General features: G+C 42.1%; 1 protein-coding gene across 1 annotated transcript; it reads right to left on the bottom strand.

Moving 5' to 3' along the window:
* Positions 1–1679: 1679 nt before the first annotated feature.
* On the bottom strand, positions 1680–15180 carry noc3l (NOC3-like DNA replication regulator). Its single transcript, XM_035734643.2, has 20 exons — positions 15000–15180; positions 14303–14507; positions 13933–14056; positions 13090–13253; positions 12885–12950; positions 12613–12743; positions 11281–11536; positions 10520–10695; positions 10141–10269; positions 9907–10038; positions 9025–9105; positions 8800–8900; positions 8617–8689; positions 8468–8531; positions 7762–7833; positions 7115–7296; positions 6856–6984; positions 6668–6765; positions 3461–3545; positions 1680–3343 (listed from the first exon to the last, which is right to left on the bottom strand). The coding sequence occupies exons 1-20, from the start codon at positions 15006–15008 to the stop codon at positions 3200–3202; spliced, it is 2421 nt and encodes an 806-aa protein (XP_035590536.1). The 5' UTR covers positions 15009–15180; the 3' UTR covers positions 1680–3199.
* Positions 15181–15235: the final 55 nt, after the last annotated feature.

The raw sequence follows: 15235 nt of genomic DNA, 5'->3' as shown, positions 1-15235 counted from the left end.
ATAATCACTCAGTCATGTCATAACACTGTCATGAGCCACATTTATGACAAGTTAACTTAAGAAATTACACTTTGACACTTTCATGAAGCATTATGACCATCCTGTGTCACATTACTTGGACTAACAAAATCAACTTTATGACACTGTCAGCATTATGACATCATAATCATATAAGCCAGATAGGTATATCACGTACATGCCCTTAATCAGCCAAAAAAGGTGCCTAGTCCTGCTCCTGAAATCTGCTTTGTTTTAGGTGCATGTCTGACATTGTGTACACTATTACAATATGGTGAATAAAAAATAGTATATATTTAACATGTCAACTGTATGTTTATGGTATAATGGAATGTTTTGCCTTGTGTGGTACGTTTTGTGAGTTTTGACACTTGTGTAGGTGTCATAACCAGCCATAAAATAATGGAATATCACAACAGGTGTTATGATGACCATGTTATGACCTATGACCACACCTTATGGCGCTGTGTGTCAAGTATTTATTTTGCCTAAAGATGGTGACACTACACACTTACAATAGGCCTATATCTAAAAATATCCCATATCCCATCATGCTGGTCATGTTTAAAAATGTGTGTGTACACACACACTGAACAAAAATATAAACAAAATGCAACAATCGCAACGATTTTACTGAGTTAAAGTATAGATAAGGAAATCAGTCAATTGAAATGCATTCAGTATGCCCTAATCTATGGATTTCACATGACTGGGAATGCAGATAAGCATTGGTTGGTCACCAATACCTTTTTTTTTTTTAAGGTAGAGGCATGGATCAGAAAACCAGTTAGTATCTGATGTGACCACCATTTGTCTCATGCAGCGCGACACATCTTCATAGAGTTGACCGGGCTGTTGATTGTGGACTGTGGAATGTTGTCCCACACTTCAATGGGTGTGTGAAGTTGCTGTATATTGGCGGGAACTGGAACATGCTGTCGAACACCTCAATCCAGAGCATCCCAAACATGATCAATGGGTGACATGTCTGGTGAATATCCAGGCCATGGAAGAACTGGGACATTTACAGCTTCCAGGAATTATGTACAAATCCTTGCCACATGGAGCTGTGCATTATCATGCTGAAACATGAGGTGATGGCGGCTGATGAATGGCACAACAATCGGCCTCAGGATCTCGTCACGGTATCTTTGTGCATTCAAATTGGCATCAATAAAATGCAATTGTGTTCGTTGGCCGTAGCTTATGCCTAACCATACCATAAGCCAACTGCCACCATGGGGCACTCTGTTCACAATGTTGACATTCAAACTGCTCGCCCACACGACACAGTACACACCATTTGCGCTGGGATGAATCCGTGACTAGCACACTTCTCCAGCATCTATCGAAGATGAGCACTGAAGTCGGTTACAACACATAACTGCAGTCAGGTCAAGACCCTGGTGAGGACGATGAGCACGCAGTTGAGCTTCTTGAGACGGTTTCTGACAGATTGTTTAGAAATCCTTCACTTCTGCAAACCCAGTTTCATCAGCTGTCCGGGTGGCTGGTGGCCTTTTATTGTCCCCAGTACAAGGTGCATCTGCATAATGATCATGCTGTACAATCATCTTCTTGATATGCCACACCTGTCAGGTGGATGGATTATCTTGACAAAAGAGATTGTTCACGAACAAGGATGTAAACAAATTTGTGCGTATGGAACATTTCTGGGATCTTTTATTTCAGTTTATGAAACATGGAACCAACACTTAAGTTTTATATTTTTGTCACACACACACCATTCAGAAAGTATTCATACCCCTGGACTTATTCCAAATGTTGTTAAAGCCTGAATTCAACAGATTTTAATACCCCATAATATCAGGCAAAACCTTTTTTTATTGAAAATGAAATACAGATATCTAACTTAAGTATTCACACCCCTGATTCAACACATGATAGAATTATATTTGGCAACAATTAAAACTAAGCCTCAGCTTTCCACACCTGGTACAACATACATTTTAAATTCTTCCAAGGTCTGTCAAATGGATCATTGCTAGACAGCCATGTTCAAATCTTGCCATAGATTTAAGTCAAAACTGTAACTAGGCCACTCGGGAACATTAAAAGTAATCTTGGTAAGCAACTCCAGTGTATATTTGACTTTGTTTGAGGTTATTGTACTGCTGAAAAGTTTTAGTTAAAGCAGAGAACCAGTTAAGATTTTATTTTTATCCTAAAAATAAACTCCCTCGTCAATGACGAGCATACATGTTGCAGCCACCACGTTTGAAAATATGAGTGGTACTCAGTGAAGTGTTGTTGGATTTGTCCCTAACATAACACATTCAGTACAAAAAGTGTAATTCTTTGCAGTTGTACTTTAGTTCATAGCAAACAGGATGAAAGTTTTGGAATATTTTTTTATCCTGTATAGACTTCCCTTTCACTCGTTTGGGTTTGTATAACTAAAATGTTGTCGACACATCCAGTTCTCCTTTCAGCCATTAAACTGTTTTAAAGTCACCATTGGCCTCATGGTGAAATCCCTGAGCGGTTTCCTTCCTCTCCGGCAACTGAGTCAGGAATGACATCTTTGTAGTGACTGTGTATTGATAAACCATCCAGAGTAAATAACTTCATGCTCAAAGGGATACTGAATGTCAGCTTTTTAAAAATGTATTCTTACCCATCTACCAATTCGTGCCCTTTTTTGGAAGGCATTGGAGAACCTCCTTGGTCTGAAATTCACTGCTAAACTGAGGGACCTTACAGATAATTGTGAGAGGAGGTTGTCACTAAAAATAAAATGATATAGAGTGAGTCCATGCAACTTATGTGAGTTTATGCACATTTTTACTCATGAACATAATTAGGCTTGCCATAAAAGGGGTTGAATACTTGATTTAAGCTTCTATACATTTCTAAAAACACAATTCCAATTTGACATTATGGGGGTATTGTGTGTAGGCCAGCGACAATCTCAATTTAATCCATTTTAAATTCAGGTTATAACAATGTGGAAAAAGTCCAGGGGTGTGACTACTTTCTGAAGGCCCTGTAGGTCAGGGTTATGAGTAATCAATGAGGCAGGTGGTTTAATTCAACACTTAACTGTATCCATTCTAGTCAAAAAGCAATGTCACCAGCATACGGTTGTTATTTTACAGTCCATTTAGAACTAAAATACAGGGCACAAAGGAAAGGGTGTTTTCCGGTGGGGTCTGAAGTATTATGTGCTGTTGGTCTGTGGTAGAACTGCAGAGAAATCCAGCGACATAGGATCCTCTTCCTCCTCTTCCTCCGCTGAGAGAACACGATCAATCTGCTGCTTTAATTTATCATCTAGCAGGGCAAGGCCTATCGTGAAATAATCCTGCAACAAAATGCAAAGTGTTTAGAGACAAGATTAGCAAAGACAATTCAGTCAAGTGGGCCTAATAACATTCTGGAATATATATATATGGACAGAGAGGGAAGTGTACTACTGTACCTTCTTCTTTGTGGAAGGCGCTACCACTGGAGGATTGAAGGTCATGTCTTTAGCTCTGTAGTCCTCAAACAGCTCCACTGGGTGCCTGAGAGGGGTTAAAGGTAATTTACACCCAACAGAGGCTAGCGCCTTTACATACTGCACATGCACACATCTTTAGTTAATATCGCACGGACCGTAGAGAATGTCTTCAGGGTTCAAACACATTTTGACAGATGGAATTTCATTACTTTTAACCAAATTTCCAAGACAACAATTGGCGGCGTCTCTATGCATGTATAAAAAAGTAAGCACGACACTGGGAGGCTGCGCTCTGATCCCATGTCGTTGTGCAAGGCACTTACACCCCCCAAAGTACAATAACTGTTAGGGAACTATAGAAGTGTATTAATTCAACCTTAAAACATTTTTAAAAAACAAGAACACATGACTTAAGCCAAACATGCACGAGTAGAATCAGAGGACAACACAGTCTGGGACTTATTCCCATTGTGGTCCTCTACTGGGGATGCAGGATTTGATCAAGCCCTGCTCAGACACATCAGAGACAGAGGTCCGGTTGAGCAGATCATTTATAAAACGTGGTTTTGTTGGCGGGGACTGGAATAAAAGCCTGCGTACCCATTGGCTCTACTGGAGGATGGTTGACCACCCTTGATGTATAAAATTACAACCAAACATGTTATGCCTTTTGAAATAATTTGCTCATTCAATATATCAAAGATCAAATGGCTATGGTAGGCTACAAATATTTTTATTCAGCTGAAGCAAGCCCACAAATGTTCTTCAGGAAATGTACCTTTTCTAGTGTAGTCATATTTAGCTATCTTATAAGTGTTTACTGTGAAGGGTGACTAGTATCTTGAGTTGCCATGTCCCAATCAACAAAACAAATTTTGAAGCCACATCATCCGAAAGAAAGGCTACACCTAATATTTTTTCCTAAAATTACTGTTCGATTCACAGCGATTGAACCAAACCCCAACTAATACAACGATCGTATTGGTTGGGGTTTGGTTCAATGGCGAAGTGACTCATTTGTTGTTTGGCCTTTCTTGCGAGTGTCGGTAGAGTTGTTGGACACGACGAAAACAAATAATAATAAAGCGTAGAGGGTACAAGATATGTTTTGAACTCGCTGTCTCGTTATTAGTCGGTTCTCCATCATATTTTATAGGCCTACCTAGGGTGACCACATTTACAAATGCTCAAATGCGGGACAGTGTAGCCTACACAAATAAAAACTCAAATCCCCCTCATGGTGTCGACATTCCTCAAACTTTGTATCGACAGATGTTGTCTTGAATGTTATTATAGAATTGGCCAGTGCATAAAATTCATCCTCCAATTGCAACGTCTGCCTATGCCCACACATATTGACTCAAGATATTTTTTATACCCTCAAACACAAAGTTAGACACCTAATTTCTTAAGCCTTCATTGAATGATATTTCACTTACTGGTGAAACGTCCAAACTGCATCTGCATGCCAATAATTTGATCTCAATCAGTTTATGGGAATATTATGCATTTGGATCTTCTTGAATTAATATTTTGTGAGCAGATGGTAAACTAATATAGCCTTCCTGGATTTTGTTTCAATCAAAGAACTTTCTGCCTAGTGGCACTGTCCTATAATCTTTTTAAATTATGTGTTTTTTGGCGGGTGTAACTAACATTACACTATGCTACTAGATTTGGTTCGGTTGTGTAGAATACTAAATAATGATTGATATTCCAAGACATCAATTAAACTTTTAACTTGACTAAAGAAGAGCCACGCTCTTCGTCAGAAGCATGCTTTTTGTAAGTTTCAGTTAGGCCTAACTATTTGAGCTGAAACTTAGCACGAAAGGAACATGACTGCAAGAGACAGGTTGGAAGGTCTACCTGCAAAAGGGACAAATCAACCTTTTCTAAATTAGTGGTGCTTGAATTTGTTGATCAAACACGAGTGAGATGAGGGCAGTGGGAAGGTAGACACCTAAAATGGCGGGTAATTCAAGAAAGGCCAGTACATTGCAATACATTTACAAAAGAATACATATCGGAGCAGTTAGCGCTAAACTTCAACACGTTTCGACTACTCGAGTCTTCCTCAGGCAGCTTTGTGGACGGAAGAGGACGTGTCTCTAGAAATAGAGGTGGGGACAGGGAAATAACTACCCAAAAGGTATGTGGACACCACTTCAAATTATTGGATTTGGCCATTTCAGCCACACCCGTTACTGACTTGTATAAAATTGAGCACACAGCCATGCAATCTCCATAGACAAACATTGACAGTAGAATGGCCTTAAGAGCTCTGACTTTCAACGTGGCACCGCCATAGGATGCCACCTTTCCAACAAGTCAGTTTGTGAAATTTCTGCCCTGCTAGAGCTTCCCCGGTCAACTGTAAGTGCTGTTATTGTGAAGTGGAAACGTCTAGGAGCAACAATGGCTCAGCCGCGAAGTGGTAGGCCACACAAGCTCAAAGAACGGGGCCGCCAAGTACTGAAGCGTGTAAAACATGTCTGGCCTCGGTTGCAACGCTCAGTACGGAGTTCCAAACTTCCTTTGGAAGCAACGTTAGCACAATAACTGTTCGTCGAGAGATTCAGGAAGTGGGGTTCCATGGTTGAGAAGCCGCACACAAGTCTAAGATCGCCATGCGCAATGCCAAGCATTGGCTAGAGTGGTGTAAAGCTCACCACCATTGGACTCTGGAGCAGTGGAAACACATTCTCTGGATTGATCAATCACGCTTCACCATCTGGCAGTCCAAAGTTCAAATCTGGGTTTGGCAGTTGCCAGTCCCCAACAAACGTGGGACATGATTGTTTGGTTGCAGGATGCGGGACTCTCTGGCACAATTTGGGACATGTGTCACCCTAGGCCTTCTGCTGTAATGTCCGGCCAACTAGTCTCGCACACATGCCACTGATGCGCGCAAACACAGGCACGCTAAAGTGTCCTTCCCATCCTGGCTGATATGTAGATTTTTTTTATTTGATTGATAAAAGAAAAACTGTCTAAATAAATTACATGAATAGACATTTTTATTCAATTTCCAAAACTTTTTCTGGCCTGGATTTCTTTGGACTTTTCCAGGATTTTCATGACCATACAACAAACCCTGGGATTGTACGAGTATTTGTAAAAGAACTGGAGGAGCAGCAACTGGCTTTTCATAGAGGATAAATGAAATGTGAGATTTGTTCTTACCTTCTAGCAAGTTGAACAATTAGCGCTCCAGATCCTTCACTTGGAGCCCCTGCACAGAGGTGAGTGGCAAACCTCCTGACCACTGGGTGGTAATGTCTCTGCAACACAACAACGCCATCAGCTATACCTGTGTGTGTGTGTGTGTGTATTTTTTTTTTTGTGTGTGTGTGTGCTTTTTGCGTGTTTACCTTGAGTGTGTGTAGCTCCCACAGGGCAGTGTTCTGAGGGTTGCAGTACTCTGGCTCATCCAGCTCAGGAAGGAACACCCCACTACCCTGAGCCTCATTGTCCAGGAGGATATCACACTTGGGGAAGGTCTGCGGAGAGAGGGGGAGCACAGTCTTAATAATCACACACGTATATGGTCTCACACTCTTCATGGACTCTCTCTCACACACACAATCTCTGTCCATAATACACGTAGCTGCACACACGATAAACACTTACATGCATCAACGTCCTGTTGGATGCCAGGATTCCCACGGTAGCGTTGGGCAGTGTGTGCAGACTGAGCGTGCTCAGTCTCTTGACGAAGGCTAGGGCACGCTGCAGGGTCACCTGTTTCCTGCGCTTGGTCAGCATCACGTCGAGACAACGCAGCAAGATGCTGATGTCATCATTAGATGCACCTGGGAAGAGCATCCACATTATTTAAAGGCCCATTGCAGTCACAATCTAGATTTTCCAGTGTTTTATATATACATTTCCACACTGAGGTTGGAATAATACTGTGAAATGATACTGCCCTTTCGGTGTAAGATTAATTAACAGACCAATAAGAAAAAGTTCCACAGCTCTCTGCTAATAACTGCACATGTTCCCCACTCGGACCACTCCCAGACAGTCCTAGCAAAATTCTTGTTTGAGAAATCGCTCTTTGCTAAGAAGTTATTTCTGTTTCTTTTTGACCATTTTAATTCACAGTAAGGTATTTAATAGTACCCAGAAATGATATGATATTGAGATACAGAACAGCTGCATTGGACCTTTTAACACTTATGAACAGTCACTCCAGGTACAGGTGGACCTTCAGAGCACAACGGATCAACGAGCCAGACATGGGTTTGAATAAGCTCTTGGGTGGTTTGACTTACCAGCATTGAGTTTGAGCAGCGTCTTGTACAGGTGGCTGTAGAAATTCAGTGGGTCAATATTGAGGACATCACCTATCCGCAAAATAGGGAAATTCATTAAAAGGAACAGTATACTACGTCAACGTTTGATCCAGGACTGAGATAAATTACTGCGAAACAACACATTTAAGTTCTACGTGGTCCATCTCCTAATTCAGCATTTTTTTAGTGTCTGACATCACGCACCATATTGCCGCAGCATTGCGTTAGTGGAAACCAAGACTGTTCTCACGGCAGGCGTGGTTGTAGCTAAGACATGTTTGAGTCACATCTGAGATCATTTTAGCTAACCCTAAATCTTTTCCTAACCTACCACGCTAATTCTCCTATTGACCCTCCCGGAGATTGGCGCTAAGATGAATACAAACGTTTGAACAATTTTAAAAAATCCTGTGACACCCGAACGTCACGTGACCCTAATACGATGTAAGCATACTGTGTCTAGAACACATAATCAGCCATTTACATCGCCATGATGAAGTATATACATTTGCTGTATATACATATCAATGATGGGTTAAATTTCTCAAAACCAAGTGAAATCTCAAAAATAGTGTCCTGACATATACATCCAAAATATGGATTTGGTTCAAAAAGTGAACCTATCCTTTAAGCACATACAGTATGTAATATACACAGTATTCAGTGAGGTTAGACCATCACCGACCTTGACCAGAGAGAATGTTGAAAGCTGTCTGAATGCAGTGAAGGCTTTCCCGATAGGTCAGATCCTACAAAGAAAAAAGGTCATTAGCCAATGATACACGATGATGTGAATAGTATTTTTGATAGGTTTGGTAGAATATGTATACTCACTCCTGATTGGATAAGATGTTGAAGAACGTTCAACAAGTCATCAAAGAACTCCAGGTTGATTAGATGGGCAAACCTTAGGAGAAAAATAGTTTGTCTTAAAAGAAAGCCTCCATATTTCATAAACAAATATTTCCATTTGTCAGGAAGTGACTCATGTCCCTGGGAATAGGTAGTCTCTCTTACTTTGCTAGACCTTCTAAAACGGAGGGAAGCAGGATAGACTTCTGAGCTTTCTTCAGTATTCTGAAGTATATCAAGAACACTATGTTCAAGGTCTCTGTGTGCTAGGAGAGAGAGAACAATTGTAATGATGGTTAGACCTTTTGTCGTGAGAAGCGCGAAAGTGTTTTCACAAAAACAAATGGAGTCATTTCAGGCCTGTTGTAGCTTTGGGGAATAAACACTTACCAGTTTGAGCTTCTTGTCTTTGCTCTCTGATGCCTCAGCCTCTAGCAGCTCTTTCTCTAGTTTCTCTTCAGCCTTCTTCCACTGTAAGGATGACAGGACACATCCATTACTCTTCTCACAGACACACCAAAAAAAATGTACACTCACAGATTGTACACAGGCAGACACAATATAAGCAAGGCAAACTGCAGTCGGCTTGTGCAATACGTTAGGAAATAAAGAAGATTGTTCTTAATTTCACCTGCCACAATATTACGATGCTTATGGTAGTCGCCAGTCACGTGGTATTTTTTTTTTACAAGCACACAACAATGAGTCACTCACTATTGTGCAGCATGCGCCAGGTGATCTAATTACTGTATGGATTTCACAACTAAATGTTTGCCAGCTAGATCTCTTATAACTATTACGTTAATCGCCTGAAAACAGTGCCCCTTGTGTTCAGTGCCGGTATTACCAACTATCCCGGTATGGCACAAGGTTATGACAATCTGGATACCACCCAAGCCTAGTACAAATCCAAAGATATTGATCGTTTTAAGTCAGCAATTTTGTGCAATTGATGACCAATCTGAGTGAAAAACACTAACCAGGTGCTGTAGACTAGAGTGCCCATAGGGTTGTGCAGCAGGCTGAACGGTTTTTATTTTTTTTTACCTTTATTTAACCAGGCAAGTCAGTTAAGAATAAATTCTTATTTTCAATGACGGCCTAGGAACAGTGGGTTAACTGCCAGTTCAGGGGCAGAACGGCAGATTTGTCAGCTTGTCAGCTCGGGGGTTTGAACTCGCAACCTTCCGGTTACTAGTCCAACGCTCTAACCACTAGGCGACCCTGACGCCCCGTTTGACGTCTCTACACACAGGTGCGTGGGCTACTGACCTTCCTTTGCATCCTGGACAGATTCTTCTTTTTGTCTTTATAGTTCATGAACTTCTTTTTGGGAGCTGTGTCATCTGTATCTTTCTTCACCTCCACCTCCTTTATCCTCAGGCAGAGGAGAACCTTGAGTAGCTGTGGGGGTGAAGAAGTGGGAACATTTTAGATGTATTTCTTTAAGAGCCATGTCATAAAAATAAAATTTTTAAAAATACATTAATAGTAGGTGAATAGTACCTCTGGTCTGACGTCATAGTTTCTGCTTTTAACCAGTCCGGAGATAACTTTGACTGTCCCAAGTGAGGCATGGCCCTGTTTGTCCTGCTTCAGTAGCTTCTTGACTGCTTCACAGCACATGTCAGACACCTGGACAGACAACATAACGTCAACTCAGTTAACAGTCAGACGAGAGACAAACACGACCCTTCAAATATCTAGGATAAAACCGCGGCTTTCGATTGATAGCCAAATGAATCTTAATTAAGAGAAACCCGCCTCTACAGAGCCCACTCCCATTGTAAAGTCTATAGCTACAAAGTCTAAAGCTAATATTGTAGTGAACACCACGTGACAAGATGTAGAACTACGGGCTTGATATGGGGCCTCCCAGACTCACCCTCTTGACAGGGTCGTTCATCAGGGGCACCACCGTGACGATGATGTTGTTGTGGAAGTTGAAGTGTGGCAGGGCCACCAGCAGCTCACAGATACAGCGGATGGCCACCTCAGCCAGGCCCCTATAAGACTGCAGTGACACCGCCTCGCTTCTCTTTCTCTTCTTCTGCTTCCAGTCTACGGGGCAGGGGGTGCACACAGCAAATAGTTACAACCAACAGCAGCCACTTATTAATGTCAACTAGTCACAACAAGTCATCAATGTCAACCAGTCATAACAAATAGGCAAATTGGCTGACACCACGAAGATGATGTGCGCGCGTTGATGTGGCCCGGAAGGTGTGCGTTGTGATTCTGAATGGTCAGATAGCTCGCAGCAATGTCAAGAAGCTGCCGTGTGGGGAATTGTAGGTGGCTCATTTCATCTCATTATTGATATCCTGTCCTGTTTTGAGGTGTTTTGACTGATGTCATGTCCATGCTAATATGGCTCAAATTCGCCAACTAGCTAACCAAGAACTGTAACAATGTATTTGAGCGACAAGTGCTCATTGTGTAACTGTATATATAGTTCACATGACGGTCTAAGCCAACCCTGTCCGTTTTGCCACATGTTGCTAAACAGCCAACCCGTCTGTCTATATGAATTAGCCACAACGCATCAACATCAACCAGTCCCAGCAAACATCAGCCAGTCCCAGCAAACATCAGCCAGTCAAAACAAGTCATCAATATCAACGAATAGAGATAGAAGTGGACTACCTTTGACCGTTTGCTCCAGGTTCTCCAGGTAGAACTTGTACTGGCTCACCAAGCCCTCCTCAAACTCCCTCAGTTGCTGGGTCTCTTTCTTCACCTTTGAGGCTTTCTCGGTCTCTGTCAGTGGTCTGATTCTGTAGGAGGGGACGATGTCCTTGAAGACCTCCATCAGAGAGACCATGACCAGCTTTCTGACCGTCACGGCCACATAGGGGTCTGTCTCCATCAGCATGGCTCGCAGCTCTTTCAGCTTCTTGATCTGAACAAAGATGGAAAGTTCAGACATTGGCTTTACACAGAAAACATCAATCAGAACAGTGAAACAAAACATTTCCTAAGTCTGCTTCTCTCTGCTATGTGATTATTGGTCTATGTGACATAAAATAATAATATTTTGCCATGGGGACTAGGAAGCAAGAGTAGCCCGAGGAGTCTAACGCACAGTTCACACGCCAAACTTATGGCGAGTCGAACTGAATAGAAGTAAAGAGCGGGTTGGCACGGCCGAGAGCTTTTCCTGACTTCCTTGTTGGTATCGGGTCAAATTCAGGCATAACAGCAACCTCTTCTGTGTTAAAGAAAGCACAACGTTTATTGTACTAAAAAGGCAAAGAAAGACTACTCGCACACCTGTGCAGCGCGGAAGTTAATGTTTGCAACCATGAATATGATCAGTTTAATGTGTATCGGTTAACGTAATCTGTCTTCAGATTTCATAACTCTTACTAAGTAAGCCCGAAGTCTCCTCATCCCTAAAATAAACCACGATAGATAAGTTAGCATAGCGATAGATAAGTTAGCATAGCGATAGATAAGTTAGCATAGCGATATCATGTGCAACGCAGGCGTTCCATTTTCTCCTGAGATTGCAAAACTATTTGTATGTTGATGTAGTGCCCATCGGTTTGAAAGTGTTGAAGTTGTGTTTTTACTGGCAGTTGCTGGTTTCAAAAAGCACCAAAAACTCCACTAACCACGATCCTTTTAGTGTTTCTGCCGCCACAGAACCAGACCCTGGGTCTGTTCTAACGTCTCCACCTGCGAATCCAAGGTCATCATTGTGCTTCCGTTGTGGGTGTGGTAGCGAAGCAACCTTTAATTGCATGCAATTAACATATATGCATCACCATTTCTCCCGACAGTGGAAAAACTGCTCTGGCGCGCAACATGAAACAGAGGCGTGCTTCACATGCACTGTACTGAACTGTCGTCAGAGGTCCGACAAGGCGCACCGCGTGGTTTCAGACGGCACTCTATTCCCGCTCTTCCAAAGAGAAAGTGGTGTATTTTTTTTGTTCGGTACGGAGATGCAGGGTTGTTTGAACCAGGGCTTACGTTGGTGGTGGGGTCTGAGAGGATGTCTGATCCCAGACTAGCGATTCGTAGTTTCCTGTTGGTCAGCTTCTGTGTGCGGAGCTTCAGCTGCTCCTGAGGGGTCAGGGCCGGCCCGGGCACAGCCTCATCCTCTGTGGAAACATACCAGCAACATCAGAGAGAAGCACCTCATCTACTGATCAGGACTGGGATACCAATATTTGGTCTAACAATACATTCTACACAGAGAGGATGACCGACTCAAGTCAAAAAGGGGTTCATGGTGCTGGTACCGTTTTCAAATTGCTCCAAGCCAGTCGGGGCATCTCCTTCCTCCTCCTCAGCCTTTTTTTCTACAACTAAAAACAAGACAAAGCAATCCAACGCAATTGTATCAATAGAGCTGTAAAGTCTAAAACCTTTAAACAATATGACTTAGGTGGAAATGTAAACTTACAGGTGAAGATGTTCAGGGGTAATACATATTAATCATCCTACCAGGTTTCTCCATGCTCTGAGGGATGAGGCCTCTAATCTTGTCTTTGATTGGCAGGAGGTGAATGACCTCCTTTTCCTCTGTTAGCTGCATCTTTCTGGGCATCTTCTCATAACTCTCTGGCCCCTGCTGCTCCCCCTTGCGCTTTTTGGCATGCACTGGACCACTGCAGGTATTCAAGTAAGGTTAAGTGAGGAGAGAAGTTAGACATAGCTATAAATTTCAACATGTGTATTATGATCTACTTGTGATGGGATGTACATGATATTGACAGAAAGATGGTACATAATAGTGATGGGGGGATACAGTTACATATCAGATATCATTTGAGACGATATTTGCGCGAGATGGCTGAACCTGCACCAAAATGGCAGTAGTTTTCCTTCATAGCTTGTTCTCCATCGTATTTTTAAGTAGGGCGCCAATTTGTTTTCTGCACTTTTATTTCCATGACTGATAAACTCGCTTTCTCACGAATCTCTCATTCCTCTGCAGCAGACATATGGTGAGCAATCTCTTTGGAACATACTATCGTAATAAAATAACAATATCGAATCGCAATACATATTGTATGGGCATCTAAGTATCGTGATATTTTTTACATTTTTGACAGTATGAAGCTTGGTGGGAGAAAGGACTCACTCAAGTAGCAGAGCATGTTACACATGGTGGACTGGCGGATTACATTTAACAAACCAAACATTGAAATACCGTTACGGAAGGCAAGTACAACCCCAAACCGGTCCGTCAATCAATACCGAAATATTAAGAAACGGTATACCGCCCAGCCCTACGTGTGTATACAGCCCAGCCCTACAAAAATACTGTATGGACTGTGTAATTACCTTGACGACAGGTCTCTGGTGAGGAAGGAGGCTTTCTGAGCCATTGCCTTGATCTGCTCCAGGTCATCTTCCTCCATCATGTCCATTGGCAGGGACTCCACAAACTCCTCCTCCTCTTCATCCTCTGTAACAGAAACCAGACAGGGACATGTAATTAACGCCACCAAACAAGACTCAAAAAAGCAATAGACGATAATAACTTTATATAGGTTACGTAATTATGTTGATGCTATAGTGTGGAACAGTGCACGAATTGGAAACCAAACTATACTGATTACAGTACATGCATCGTTCAGCTTGAGTGCTAGATGTCAGGGCCTATATGTTAAGCTATACTACTGTATGGGGTGGGTCGTCATGCTGCACACACCTGGCCTCTTCTTGTAGCGCTCCAGGGGGAGGGGGGTCTTCAAGACAGCATCTTTGATAGCTGCCCGGAGCTTCTTCTGCTCCTTGCGGTGTTTCTTGTCGGTGCTCTCTTTCTTGAACTGACGATTCTTTAGCTTGTTGTCAAGCTTCACATTGCTCGTCTTCAGTAGCCTGCGAAAGCTCGGCTTCCTCTTCTTACTCCTTGGCTGTTGGTGAGAAAAGGTCGTCAGTGCTTTGTATTCATAAGGACAACCTGGGTGATGATTTGGGGTTGAATAGTTACTAGCTAGTACAGCTAGACTTGACTGACTATGGTATGAAATGAATGCATGTCAAGCAATGTGAATTCTTATATAAGCAAACAACACATGGCAGGTAGGTATAGCTTGGGTTCCTCTCTGGTGAAAATCACTGTCAAACCTGCAAGCAGCGCACACAACAAGTTAGCTAATAGTTCGTGTAACGTTATTTCTATGTAGTTGAAGCAATGGTGACAGGCTGTTTACAATAGCCCAATTTCTCGAAAATATGTGGATAACATAGTGTCCACTAAAATAATGGAGAGTAACAGTAGTTGAAAAACTTTTCAGCGTAAATGACAGCCATTCTGCTGACAAAATGAGTAAGCTAGACATTTGCTAGCTAGCAGCGTTACTATCAAGCTAGCTATCTAGCTTGCTATAACACGATGTACTTACCGGAGCCATCGTAAAATACTTATTTTAAAGATGGAGCGCTTGTTTAAGTCGATATCAAATACGTTGTCTGAAGTGTATTACAATAATAGTTAGCTATCAACTGTAAAATGTTCCCACACGTGTTTCTTTCCTTTTCCGGAAGTATTTTTTTTTTTTTCAAAGTAAAGATCATGGAAGTGTGTTCTCTTCACGGATGAAATAAAAATAAATTCCACCTAGTGGTCAGGAAGACCTGT

Source organism: Oncorhynchus keta, chromosome 24 (assembly GCF_023373465.1).
Source record: "Oncorhynchus keta strain PuntledgeMale-10-30-2019 chromosome 24, Oket_V2, whole genome shotgun sequence".
In the NCBI taxonomy this organism is placed as follows: domain Eukaryota; kingdom Metazoa; phylum Chordata; class Actinopteri; order Salmoniformes; family Salmonidae; genus Oncorhynchus; species Oncorhynchus keta.
Note: the sequence above shows the minus strand (reverse complement) of the source record. Positions and strands in the feature narration are given on the sequence as shown.

What these genes read in the sequence shown, in the direction of transcription:
- noc3l (XM_035734643.2), bottom strand. An exon ending in ACCAGAGACCTGTCGTCAAG is followed by an intron (nt 13,254 to 13,932) that starts GTAATTACACAG and finishes GAATACCTGCAG; the next exon opens with TGGTCCAGTGCATGCCAAAA. An exon ending in TCTCAGACCCCACCACCAAC is followed by an intron (nt 11,537 to 12,612) that starts GTAAGCCCTGGT and finishes ATCTTTGTTCAG; the next exon opens with ATCAAGAAGCTGAAAGAGCT.